General features: G+C 37.4%; 1 protein-coding gene across 1 annotated transcript in view; it reads left to right on the forward strand.

Annotated features, from left to right (window-relative positions):
- The window catches only part of LOC121297163 (phosphatidylinositol transfer protein beta isoform-like), a 63,929-nt gene that overhangs the window by 35,621 nt on the left and 13,639 nt on the right, over positions 1-14,669 (forward strand). The window contains exon 8 of the mRNA XM_041223253.1: positions 4,989-5,066. Coding sequence (XP_041079187.1) covers positions 4,989-5,066 — 78 coding nt within the window. The remainder of the gene's footprint in view (positions 1-4,988; positions 5,067-14,669) is intronic.

The following is a 14,669-nucleotide window of genomic DNA, read 5'->3' on the forward strand; positions in this document are numbered from 1 at the left end:
TGTGGCCAAAAAAATTAATAAAAATGAGCCCATTAGAAACCCATGTGGGTTCTCAAGTGGGGATGATAATGAAGGGCTTGCAATACTGGCTCTGAGGTGAAGGATGGAACATACCTGATTCTTAATGGAAGCTAGTTTATGCAGCTGCTTTGCATGGTGTTGTCGTGCATATGTAGATCTTCATGGTGGGATTACTGCTTTTCTACTTTACCTTTCTGCTGTTTCATAACTGGAACCCTCCCTTACATTTGACAGAGCATTATGGTCTGTAGTAACAGCAGGATTGGTACTAACAGAACTACATACAGCATGCCCATTTTATTAACTATAGATATGCTTCAATGTGCTGTGCATAGGAAATGTATAGTGTTTAATGCATTTTAATAAGTTATTAAGGTGAGAAGCTTAGTTTGCTTTTCCGGTGTACTTATTTACAATTCACCACAACCTTTAATGAGTTGTTAACCCCTCAGTTGATTATATTCTAACCTGTTTTAACCAAGGTTGGGGTCAATTCCTCTTTTTCAATTCCAGTTCCCTTTAATCAGTTCCAACAAATCATTGATCAGATTTGAAATTAGTAGTGTCTCTAAAATAATTCCAATTCCTTCAAGGGAATTGGAATTGGGAATTGACTTTAAAATGGAATTGGAATTTAAACTCAACCCTGGCTTTTAGTTAGGTTTCTCTGCAATGCTGTATTGTACTTTTACATGATCATAAGTGATTGTTTTAATTATGTACAGGAAATGAAATAGCCTGCAAAAGTAAAGAATACACAAAATACGAGTCATGAAAAATATGTTTATCAAGCAGTTTTTCATGCAAGATTTTTTAATAATGTTATATTGGGCCAAAAAAGTTAGGGTTAGAGTTAGGGTAAGACCCAGTAGCTTAGACATTTCTGCTCCCCACCACAGGGTATTAGCATCTAAACAAAATATGAAATTTCTGATTCTCAAATGTGAAAACATTCATGGGTAAAGCGCTCTAACATCTGACTGGAACAACCATCCCACTATATTCATTTGGAACCCTCTGGTGCCCATATTTAACAGCAAGTGTGTTACTTTAGGAAATGCAATGTTATTTATTACTGATTAGTATAATAACTTATGTGCAAAGAATTTGATTTAATACAAAAAATGTTTTGCTTCCCATCTGGATGTTCTTGAAAATGAGATCGCTCCAGAAGTTGTTTCCTAGTTAATCATTCATAACATTTAAACACTCTCAAGTACTACATTTAGAAATACTAAAAGAAACATAGATGACAAATATTTCGAGTAGAAGTCTATCTCACTGTTTGAAATGAGTTTTGATTCACACACTTACATAATTTGGTGATGTGGAATTCACCCCCAATTTGGTGATGTGTGAGGGATGTGAGTGCTGATTATCCTCGCGTTAGACATTAGCCTTGCAGAGGTGTGAATGGCACTAGTTGCGGGAGAATTGTATATATGGTGATCTTAAGTGATATAGATTTGGTATTTAGTTTGTTAATATCAAATCTGTTATTGGTTGTGCTATTGATTGTAGCTTCCCACCTTTAGGCGTAGGTGTTTTTGAAAACAAGATGCCTTCAACAAGGCTTAGTTAAAAATGAATGAATGAATAAATAAAATAGATTTTTCAAGCAAAAATTTGCAATCTAAATTTGCAAGAAGTGTGAACAGCTGCTTCTTCACTCAGGGGTTACTGGGAGTGCAGCAGTGCTGTTCCCTTGGAGCAGAGCGCAGACCTCACTCGCCAGGGCTGCAGCTGTCTGCTCCTGCACCGTTCCAACAGAGATAATGAGAGGAGAAGTCTACAGCTGGTGGCAAGCATGATGAACCAGGAGCCAGGGCCTCCTCCGGCCTCTGACCGAGACAGAATATTAACTAAGCCAGCAGGCTGTCTCCTTCCACACTACTGCTCTTTTGCAGTAAATACTGGAATAATAAAAATGGGTGCTAGTCTACCTTCATCCAGCAGGTAAAAATGGTGCACTTTGTCTGGAGGGGTCAAATCACGTCTAGATCTGCTAAGTGATTCTCATTGCAGCTAGGAACAAGTGTGCATTTCAGAAGAATTGTATTGTGATTCAGTGCTCAGTATGATGTTTTGTTAGTTCTGTAGTTTTGATTTGATTTCTTGCAGTCTTTTAGTTTTAGTTTTCATATTCACTCAATTGACAAATATTTTATATTATACAACAAGAATAACAAGAATTTAGATTCTCAATGAAGTGGAATATGAATATGAATGTGGACTATGTTATTTATTCAGATCAGAGGTTCTGTTTTAACTCTGCTAAAGGATGAAGAACATCCCAACCACTCTTCAGGGTATGTTAATGTTAATGATACTCCCCCTGGTGTGTAGTAGAAATGGCATCTTTTACATTGTTCTATTAAAATATTTGTTTAAGCATTTTCTAGCCAAAACATCAACAAAAAATGCTAATATTGGGAGGGTAGAAGACATTTGTTTTAGACATTCAAGTTATTGGTGTAATCTCTCAGTATGTTGACATTATAAAATAGCAAGGCCCCTCGCCATGAACTTTGCTTTACATAAAACATTAACTAAACAACCACCTCCCACCTCAAACTTGATCTCAAAAGCGCATGTTTTAAAAGGTTTTGATGGCCAAAGAACACAAGGTGAATGGTCCTTTTGTCACAGTTTACAGGAATTCTGCTACCCTTATGCAACTGTCCAGATGTTGTCCACAGTTCACCTGTTCATGCTTGGTGGTGTGTTTGGTTGACTTTTTTGTTTAGTTTTAAATTTTAGAAAAAAAATAACTTTTTGTTTGTTGATTGCAGCCAGTGGCAACTATCTGAACATGTTTTTTCTTTTTAAATTGCTAAGGAATAGTCAAGAAAAATGTTTTCAAAATGCACGTTTGTTGCCTAGAAACCTGGGCAGATGTTGTTTCTTTTGGAAGAGCATGGCTGTTTAAACAAAAAAAAAAACTGATGCTAACAACCTCCTGTAGCTATCACTTGTGTTTTGAGGCTTGTAGATTGCCCTCATTCTATTACTGTAGTAGTCTCACTGATTTCCTGGCACTCAAACAGATGAGCAGATAGAAGGAATATCTCAGATGTTCCACTAAGTTAAGTCTGCTTGCATTTCAACTAGAATGTAAATTGCATTATTTTATTTAAATTTAAATTGTGTATCCAACAAAACGTGGTGGGGTCCCAATCAACCTAGAGAAGATGCGTGGCATCATTTCTAGGCCGTATAGGAACCTATGTGGGTTCAGATGGGGCTCTTATACCTGTAACACATGAAGTGAGTGTGGAGGGGTTATCAAAGTCTTCCAACTAACTTAAGCTATTTCCTTGGCCAAGAGCCCTGTTATCAAGCCCATTCTCTATGAGCATGTCCTGTTCTGTTGACTGCCTTCCCCTCCCTCTGCAAGAAGGTTAATTCAGGTCTCTGTGTGGAGACTGGGTTTTAAAGCAGGTTCATTCAGGTCTGTGTGGAGAATGGGTAGTAAAGCATTCTCGGGGCAGGTTGAGTGAGCACACAGCACGGCTCAAAACAGGAGAAGATGTCATAGGGGCTGAGGGTCAAAATCCTAAACAACCTTCAAAAAGCTGATTTGCAAAAAAGAGGCGGCTTAATTATTCCTCATTTTAATATTTGTAACGTAACTTGTAATCATTAGTATTTGAGCTTTGCTGTCGGTGAAAACGATCACTTGTCTCAAGGTAACATTGTGCAGTGGAAACGTAGCTTTACATGACTGTGGTGGAATAAACAGCTTTACTGGAGTCAAACTGGGGGGAGGGGGAAAGCAAGCAGCCAAACACTAAGACTGGGAATGTTTGGCTAATGTCATTTCTTGTTTGTTTTTAAAAGCCATTGTTTTTGCATCTTTTATAAGTACTCTTGAGCTGCAGGAGCTCATTTTCTGTTCCAACACCACAGGATCTTTTTGAGAGACATTGGCTATTTTTTTTTTTTTTTCCAGCAGCAATATGAAAGGCATAGTTAGTGGCATAATTCTCATTAAGGCTTGCACTGCACCCTGCTGCCCTGTTTGAATATGCTGCAGCAATTCTCTGTGTAATATATATGCACACATTTGTTTGTTTGATCTGTCATTGTTCATGTCATTTTAGTATAGAACATGGGTGGACAGTGCCTTGTGGATATGAAACCAGGGTTCATGTAATGACTATTCTGCTGCAGCCCTGTTCCCAGATCAGAATATACTGTGGGCTTTTCATACAGAGGTGGTTTTAATAGTAAATAGCATTAATTTCTAATTGCTGCTGCAGTCTAAAGACTCGTTTACGGCACACCAGTAAGAATGCTTCTCTGTGTTTCTTCAACTTGTTCAATTTGAAAGTGGGATTTGTCTCATGTATTATACCTAGGAACACTTTTTATTTAATGTCTACTACTGTATAACCATGCTGTTTATCAGGAGAAATGGGTGGATGAAAAAAGCTGACTCCACCTGCACTTCAAGTTTTCATTAAGAAATGTTTTGATTGATCAAGCTTGGTAAATTTTGCAAGGCCAAAATAATTAGTTCTTGTTGTTGTCCCTCGGTTTTGCATCAATGATTTTTAATTTTTTTTAAATTTAATTTTCATTAGTAATAGTAGCGCTGGGTCAGACATTTTCATATTCAGATGTTCAGTCAAGATTTAGATATTTGTTCATTTGCAAAGGTAATAAAAGCCACTATATGCAGCATGTTATTTAAAGTCGCTTTTATAATTATTTAGAAAAGTGGGCTCATTCAAGCCTCTCGTACAATGCACCACCAAGAATGAATCACTATTAAGCTTGTCTTGTTACATGTGTGAATGTTACTGTTTTTCTAAAATGCTGGAATTTAAAAGGGAGGCTTTGTTTATTTTTCAGCATTACATATTAAACATTAAACATTTATGAAGTGAAATAATGGCATATGGTGGTGCCCAGGTAGACCTGTATTTAAGCTGATCTCAATCACTGCTGTGTTTATTTTGCAGGATTACAAAACTGACGAGGACCCAGCATTATTTAAGTCAGTCAAGACTGGCAGAGGACCCCTGGGGCCGGACTGGAAGGTATTGTGAACAAACCTTGCAGCCTTAATTTAAAGTCCTCACTGCTATAAAGGGCTTGAGTTTAGACAGCTCTTGGGGGGTGGCGGTGAGGGAAAGGGGGAGAATGTGAATGGCAGAGCTATACGCTCTGGTTTGATGAAGACAAATTGCCTGTTTTTTACTGCTAATTTGGTTTAATAAAGAGGAGGCTAGATTAGCACACAAGAAGAACTGCACTGTCAACCCCAGACGAGTGCTGGAAGAGGTGCCTGCTGGTTGACGAGCTGCTGCAGCGGTAGCAGAGCATGCACACTGTAAAAAATAATCATTTCACTGCCACATTTCTTTAAAACAGAGCCGTTTTCTATGATTCTTTCAGTAGAGTTGCATTACCGGTGTTATCCACAAAAAATTAAGTGCCATATGCGCGACAACAGTCCTTAACAATTCCTTATAACTTCAGAGTTTTGTGGATAGGGCCGAACTGTTTCCCTGCTGCGTGTTTAAATATCAGACAGAGTTCATTTTATTTTTCCACGTACATTTTGATTTGCTTTTACAAAGCAAGGGTTCTGCCCAGGAGTTAAAAATAAATTGACTTGAGGTTGTCTAGCCCTTTGAAAACCAAAGGAGTAGGCGCTGTAGAAGCCAGGCATCCTTGTATTCCCCCCCCCCCCCCCCCCCCCCCCCCCCCCTTTTTTTTTTTTTTTTTTTTTTATACAACTAACAATTTGCCAAGCAAATTTTTTAAAATCTGCTTTTTTTTTTTTAAAAGCACTGATTGTCAATATATGTAGCATCAACTGTAAAGGGAAATGGTTATCCAGTGTTCAGATACTTGATGGGGTTACATACAGTAAAGACACAAAATGCATTGTACACTCCAATTTAGTCAGTGACTGGTAAGGTCAAGGTCAGGGTTTTACAGTGGCGCTGTAGTCTTTACCTCAAGTGTTTTACAATAAAACAAAATGCTAAGTTACAATGGACTTCCTCTTGCATGGCACCTCCTCCTAATTTAAATGTTGCCCCTGTCCATCTTGATGTTCAGGAATATCAGCATACTTTGAATTGCTGAAATATTCCTTATTTGAATAAAAATGTCATCCTAAGTGTTTTGATGTTGGAGTGGTTTAATGTAAAGTTCGCCTTTTTAGTGCTGATAACATTCCACATGCTGGAAATTCAAATTTTTCTGATCAAAACATCAAACGACGTCCTTGTCAAGTGAAATGTTGAGCGCTGGCATTCTCCCCAATCCTTGATGAACATTAAATGATTAATTGTACCTTTGAGGCCATGGGTTCTTGAGATCCCTTTATGTTAATAATGAAATATAAAAAATAAGTTCTAGATTTCAACATTTTAATATGCTCTCTATTCATTGTCACAGGCTAGATGGCAGTTGTGTGTATAATATCTATGTATTTGAATATATATATATATGTGTGGTGTGTGTGTGTGTGTATATATATATATATATATATATATATATATATATATATATATATATATATATATATTATATAGATATGATTATATATTATATATATATATATATATGATATATTAGAATATATAATCTAATTAGTGGTGGGAATTTAGAATAAGATATTCAAATATACAAAAGAAAAGTTTCAAATACTCAACCTTTAACTACTCATAAGTGACAGGTTGCATCTAATGCATTCCAAGTAAAAAAATTACTTAAAATAAGTAAGAAATAAGAAAACGCAGCAGAGGGGTTTTAACTATAAAACACAGAACTTTATAAAAGGACCTTCAAATCTTTCAACTGCATTTTACATCCTTTGACCCAAAAAAACAAAGAAAGATTAACTATCTTAAAACCGATCTTTGCTTGTAATTCTGTAACCTTTTAAGATGATTTCATTTTCCCCAGATAAGTTGGAGCATATTTAGCCCTTCGAATTTAAAACATAAAAATTATACAAACACCAACTCAGCTTTTGATAAAGGTTTACTGAGGCATCTTTGGGTTCAATCAGACAAACCATAGTAAAAGCAATTACCTTTTTTAAGGCTGTTTTTAAATCTTTTTTTTATTTCCCCTCAAGTGGCAGAACCCTTTGATAACCTTATTCTTCATGCTAATCTGTAGTGCCTTTTAAAAAATAAATAATACAAATAAAAAAATATTTTTTAGTAATAATATTGAAGACGTTCTTAGCTGCTGGCTGGATTAGTGTCCTGTGTGAAATAATCACTTGAACTGTGATACAAAGAGGTTAGGAATGATGGATGGTGCATTGCATTAATTGGCTTTGGAAATATACAGCTCTTTTCCATTTTAGCACTAGACTAAGTCTAGACTTGTGTTCATTTGTATCTACAACAAATACCAGGTTTAACCAAGTCCCTAGAGTGTACCCCAGAGGTAGAATCCAGATTTATTTAACTGATTTATTTTACAGAAACAATCTATAGCATTGAATTAAATCATAGCACTTTGCATTAGAACATTATTATAAACTCTGATTTGCATTATGAATCCATATAGTCTGTACAGTGAACTGATTTGAGGTGAGCCGTGTTAAATACATGCCTAACAAGTATTTTACGGGGGGCAGAGAAACTGTTTTCATTTCAGAAAAGTCATCTTTTTAGTTTTTTTACAGGATAATTGTAACTAAGTTTTATTCTATGAGCTAAGCCATTTCTATTAATGAGCAAAAACAGATAAAACAAAGAAACTGAAATTGGTAGCAAACATTTACCAAAGGCTATTTTGTAAGTAAACGGAGAAAGAAATCCCACCCATTTAGGAAATACTGTGTAGGTTTACTGCAAGCTAGCATTTCTTGTTAAGAGTGACCTCTGGTAACCTTTTCCTTTTTTGAGATTTTTCCACACCTTGTTCCTTTTTTGCACATACGGACTCGGCACCCTACCTTGTCCGGTATTACTAAAAAAAATAGTAATCCAACATTTTTCCAAGGCTGTGTTGAAGCAAGTGCTGAGTATTTCTCATCTGCTGAGCTTTGACTCTTCAATTGTTAGCCTAGTTTGAATGTACCCAGTGGCTCTCGGGTTTCAATTCCAGGGCATGTCGAACACTTGCCAGCATGACTGTTGGGATCCCTTTAGTTTAGTTTAAGATATATTGCTTTGTTTAAGCTGCACTGTGGCCCCTTGGAGGGACATCTTCTCAGATTGACATGTGTTTCTCAAAACTGCTGACAGCAATCCCAGTTTAATAGCAAGTGCAGAGATAGATGTATGAAGTGAAGACAGAACTGGACAGAAACAGCATGAAAATGGAAGCAGCACTGAGGCTTTGTAGGCAAACATTTGTAAAGATATGCACAACAAACAGAAACCAGTTATAGTGTTTGCAGCAGGATGTGTGCAGTGTAAGGGGATTTGTTCAAAGTATTTTCCATATACAGACTAATGTTGTGTATATGGAAAATACATTCCTGAAACGGTTATGGACAGTTTGCTGTAACAGTTCATATCAAAATGAAAGCCAAGAGGTTCCACTTTTTATTCCAGTGGAACCAAAAGAAAAGTAATAAATGTGCATTCCGTATTTACATTGACATAATAGCAATAAAGAATAAGCCTCATTATAGACTTGTTTGGTGTTAAATGTTGTTCATATGTGATCACTCCCTCTCTACATTTCCTCTTAGCACTTGTGTGGTTCCTCCCAAGGCACTTCAAAATGTACGCCTTATACAGAAGTGGAGACATTTTGTAAACAGATATGAGGGATAGCTGTGATCAAGCATTTGTGTTTTCTGCTTGGCAGCGAGCAGTAAACACAAGTTAAGACCAGACATACAACCACAAATTACAAGACTGGCAAAGCTTGTGTTCAGCACAATTTTCTTCTGCTGTCGAGGCAACCCGTTCTCCAAGCAGCCAGATTAGGTTACATGGAACTCTGGGCTGATGCACACGGATATTATATTCATTGATTTCCCTGGAGGGGTTGCAAGCTCAAGTAATTGATACCACACCCAAACATACCCCCACCCTGAGAGAGAGAGAGAGAGAATATGAATATGTTTGGAATAAATTTTTTAGTAACACCCCTGTAGTATATTAAACTTGACTTAGGCTTGTTGCGATTTTTTTAATTTTCTCCTGACTTTACCAAGGCATAATTACCCCTCGCATTGCATTGTGTGCACAAGTTTCTACTAAACTGCAATGATATTAAAATAATCACAGAGATGTTGGGGATTAGAAATTGTACATCTCTTAAGATTGTGGTAAGCAAGAGCCCTTGTGATACAAACACTATACATTTATAAATCCTCTGAGAAGAAGAAATCAATCAATCACCGCTAAGGATTTCTCAAAGTTCCAGTATATTTTATCCTACGTCCTTCTATGCATAGAACACAGAATAGCGTAATTCTAAAACAAAGAATCGTTTTGGCCTTTTTGAGCTGCATAACATGACCGTGCACACAACGTATAAACTTACATTACTACTTTATAGTACAGGGGCACCTCCAGTCAGTTTGAGAATGTCTCAAATTGTTAGGTATTGTGGTGCTGGAACCATGAATGCCAGTCTAGTTGGCAGCTGCTGGTGCCTTTCTCACAATACCTCTACTTAACACCAGAAGCACTGTAATTTTGAACTACCTAGAAGTGCCAAACTGGTTATTTTAAACAGCTGTAATATGATAATGAAAGACAAACGATCATATAAAACGCAAAAGTTTTATTTATGAATATCAAATCAAACATTTTCATAACAGAAACACCATATTTAAATGGAAAACAAAACAACATTTTCAAAAGGAGCAGTACAAAACAAGAAAAACTTAATTAAATGATAATAAAATAGATGTTTCACTAGTAACTCTTTTGTAACAGGTCTCGGTACATATTACATTTATAAACATTTCATTTGTTGGTAAAAATAACAAAGGGTACTTTTTCGAAAATAGTAAATAATGCACTACTTCAAAACGTAAATAATTATAACACAATAAACTATTTACAGAATATTTATTTAGCCTACATGCCTGGCAGCTTTCTAACCTGTACAGTCCATGCACAATACAGGCTTCTCGACTTTCCCTGAGCATTTACCCACACTGCCCTTCCACAATCACCGCCCACATCCAAAGTTTTGTTGTCGTTGCATTTTGCAACCTGGCACTGTATCCTTTTGCGTGTGGGTGCAGCAGCACTGCCAGAAGGGCCATCTGTCTCTGCCCTTTTCTGATCCAAATGTGCTTGAAGTCCCTCTTGTTGCAGTTTTCCCTGGTACATTCTTTGTACAAAACATACACATTGATGGCTGCCAGATCCAAAATGTTATAAAATACAGCCATAGGTCACTGGTGAGATCCGCCTTTGACTAAATACTGTCGTTCCATCTGGTCCAGCACATCCACACTGAACTTTGCGGCATTGTAATATTCCACTGTTTCAGGCTTTTTTTTTTTTTTTTTTTTTTGCCCTCTGTTCCAATCGCCACCGTTTTGTGCATAGCGCTAAGAATGAACCTGCAGTGCTATACACAGGGGGTACCTATGACACTCGGGTGTGTTCAAGCACTCGAAGAATGTAGACAGGTAGACACCACCTGATCACGGGACTGATTGTATTGAAAAGGACAGGCAGGATTATAGGCTATATGTATTGAAATAACCTATTAAAATGACCTGTTTTTGGCGCTTCTAGGTAAATGTTTCTAATTATCAATTTCTTGCGAATATGTAGCTCAAACACCGTCCGTATATGTAATGCATATATTTAGGAAAAGTCACGAACAGGCATGCAAGTTACATTCCGGAATGCAGAGCAATATAAATTTGAAAACCCAAAATGGTCAAATTGACTGGCTTGGCACTTCTAATGTTAAAGCTTACTGCAAATATTAACATCAATTTCAAAGGATATAGGGGCCTACTAAACCAAATTATGGCTCAAGATTTAGGTTGGGTGTCTTAAGGATAATTTACAAGTTAATCCCAATTCATGATATCTAGTTTGAAGTCATTAATGTCAACCGGTGGTAAGTTAGAATTCCACATTGACTCTTGTATCTCCAGGAATGCCCCTTGCAGAGCTGTTCGAAACAAGCCGGATAAAGTGGTAGAGCGGCACAGAGCAGGAGAAAGGTACAAGAAAATTTCAAAGGTGCTGATTATCCCTCTCAGCACAGTGAAGTCCGTTATTAAGAAGTAGAAGATACATCATACCACCCAGACACTACCCAGATCAGGTCGTCCTACAAAACTGAGCAGCCGGGCAAGCAGGAAACTGGTTCAGGATGTCACTCTGAAGCCAACTATGACCTTGAGAGCTCTGCAAATTCCAAGTGTTACTTCTGACGCAAGCCCAACACTGCACATCACCCAGTCAACACCATCCCAACTGTCAAACATGGTGGTAGCAGCATCATGTTATGGAGATGCTTCTCTTCAGCAAGGACTGGGAAGCTTGTCAGGATAGAGGGGAGAATGGATGGTGCAAAATACAGGCGAATGCTTGAGGAAAACATGTTTGAGTTAGCCAAGAAACTCTGAAGGAAATTCACATTTCAGTAGGACAGTGACCTGAAGCACAAAGCCAAAGCCACATTGCAGTGATTGAACAAGAAGATAATTAATGTTCTTGAGAAGCCCAGTCAAAGTTCTGACTTGAATCCAATCGAAAATTTATGGCGAGATTTGAAGATTGCAATCCATCGACGATCCCCAACAAACTTATCAGAACTGGAGCAAGTTTCCTGTGAAGAATGGGCAAAAATTTCACCATCCTACTGTGCAAAGCTAGTAGAGACCTCTCCAAAAAGACTTATAGCAGTAATTGCTACATTTTCTTTGCAAGTTTTGCTGACATTCAGCTTTCTCCTCATATAACAGGGGGTGTAAAGTTTAACCACTACAGCTTTGAATAAAAAAAGTTGTTTGAAAAACTGAGCACACATTATTTGTAATTCAACAAAATGTGACATTATTGGTAGGGGGTGAATACTTCTGCAAACTGCTGTCTACTAATAAGCGGACGAGCAATGGCTGATCTTCTCATTCATAAATGTTCTTAGTATTCAAGACCATTGGTGACTTGCTGCGCTGGCCAGGCTGATGAGAGCCACTAAGCTAATGCTTTATATTGTGGTGGATGAGCAGAGCTAGTTTGCTACTCTGCACCTTTTTAGGCTACTTCTCGGGAAGCTGGGAATGGAATAATTAACCATGCTGCATACATTTGGATTGAAGGAATAATCTGTTTTAATCTGATCAATTGAAATGTGCTCGCTACACATTCTGTGCACTCATAGGAGTGAGTCTTATTTGTTTGTAATGCAAGTAATTTGACTTTGCATGTAATCATTGACACCTAGCCTCACTCAAACCACATAAAGGACAAAGCACTCCAATAGGCTTGAGGGGAGTCTTGGCTTAGGCCCCAATGTAATAAAAACATATATTAAATTACATATAGTTGTCTTTCATGTCAACCAGAAAGATCTACAGCTGAAAAATAGGTTATTGCTGCAAATGCAAAAGGCAAACTAGATCCATGGGTTGGGAAGGCAAGTTGCCTGGTAATGCAACCAAACAGTCAAATATGCATTATTTTCCTTGGGAGGCCCCTTTTCACATGTCTTTGGAGTAACACGATCACCATTGTTAAATGAAAACATGATTTGGACCTTTTGAATTCCATTTAAAATTAGAAACATGAAAGCCAAGGAAAACAATTGCATCAGCCTTTCAGAGGCACCAAGTCACCAGACTGTATGAAACCATATGAAGATACTGGCACATTTTTGAGCAGAAGCTGAGGGTCATGAAAGTACTAGCCTGCATACCGAAGGATTGAAATGTTTTTAAAATGAGTGTTAATTATGGGCTATATTTTAAATAGGGAAGATGTGTTGAGCATTTTGATGCACCTTTTCTTTTTTCATCTAAATCCATGTTGACTAGTTGCTTTTTTTCTTCAATGAAAGAGCTGAGAAATTTATTGCAACCCTGGCCATAAAATAAATCAATCATCATTTAATTTTGGTACATCATCTACAATAGGCACTGCAAAGGTAAGGAGAAGCATTATACTGTGTATCTTTTTTTAATGTACAGTTTCATTGATGTTTCACAGTTTACTTCTGGACATGAAAAAGTTTCTTCATTGTAAATGTACTGCAGTTTATTGTGTATCACTTGATTAGAGCAGGAAAGTTGCACTTTGTGTACCTCATAATAATTAAGCTGCACCGGTTGACATGCTTTGCATTTGAGCACACACATACTGATGTGTGATTGGACTTTGCAAGCACAGATTCGCTATCGCTGTGTTTCTGTGGTGAGACACAGCAGCCAGAGAGAGAAGCTGTTTAAATTTGAATCCGGTTGAAATGATATGCTCTGTCTGTAGATGGCTTATGAGCAACACCCTCCTAGGCTTGGGGATTGCGTGTTGTTCTCTAGCTTTATGCATGCAGCAGGACTCCTGTGAATAGTATTGACCAAAGGGCAACTGTGGAACCAGGTGTAAATGAAACCTCCTCTGACTGGTTTCCTCATTCCACCGGGTACTCTCCTCTGTTTAGCCCAGGAGTAGTCTGCCTCGTTTGCTTTTTCGAATGGTGTTTTAATAAAAAAGAACAAGCTCAAATAAGGGAGGCGCATTCTTTGAGAATAGTGGGAGCAGAGACGTCTGAGCACCTGCCTATGTGTGTTCTCAGTCTCCTACAGGTATTATCATACTGCTCCAGGCAGCTGTCCCTCAACACATTGTGTTTAACACTGGCTGCATTTCCCAACTGGGCCCAGTTGGTAAAAAGGTGTATATAATTAATTAGGTAGATTGTAAGGGTAAGCGTTAGAAAAACACTTGTAAAAGGATGAAAATCTGCTCTTGCTGATTTCAAAGTTATAAAAGTTTATTTAATTTTCATCTATGTATTGAATGCTTTAAAGAAATTTTTAAATTACATTTCCGTATTAAAGAATGCATAAACAATGCAAGCAAGCCCGGAAATAGTCAATAGCTTCAAGGGTACTGAGACTGGAATCTGTGTTAGCGAGTTCATTTTACACCACTCCTTATCTGTCTGGCTCAATGTTGCAAAAATAAAACAAGATATAGTATCCCAAATTTACAGCAAAGGCTGAGACAACAGAAACATGTATGGGGAGAATTGTATCATCTCCAGTACTTAGAGTAAGTTTTAAGTGGCTAGCTCAGCCTCCATGCCAAATCGCAACATGTCAAGAAAAAGAGTCCCTAGTGGAAATTTTAGATTTTCTTTTAAAAACACAAATTCCCACTAAAGCTTATAAATAGGGGTATTAGTTTCCCATCCCTTTTTATAAAGGACTGCACGATTGTGTACAGCATTTCGTTGTATATTGAAACGATTGTTTAATAAATACAACGCTTACGCTTACGACTGTGTATACTAAGGCTAACACTTGTATTTGGCCTGCATATTTCTGACAATGGTTAAGAGGTTAGGCACATTTCTAAAGGTTTAACACTTGGCAATTATTTAAACTCTTAACACCCCTAGTTATAATCTCAGTGTAATGGCTATATATGCAGACCATAGCTTTGATCAGATGTAGAAATAAGATCTACATTGACTGCAGACATTGTAGGCTAAAAGTTTGCTAGACA

The sequence above is a fragment of the Polyodon spathula genome, chromosome 22, assembly GCF_017654505.1.
Source record: "Polyodon spathula isolate WHYD16114869_AA chromosome 22, ASM1765450v1, whole genome shotgun sequence".
Lineage (NCBI taxonomy): Eukaryota > Metazoa > Chordata > Actinopteri > Acipenseriformes > Polyodontidae > Polyodon > Polyodon spathula.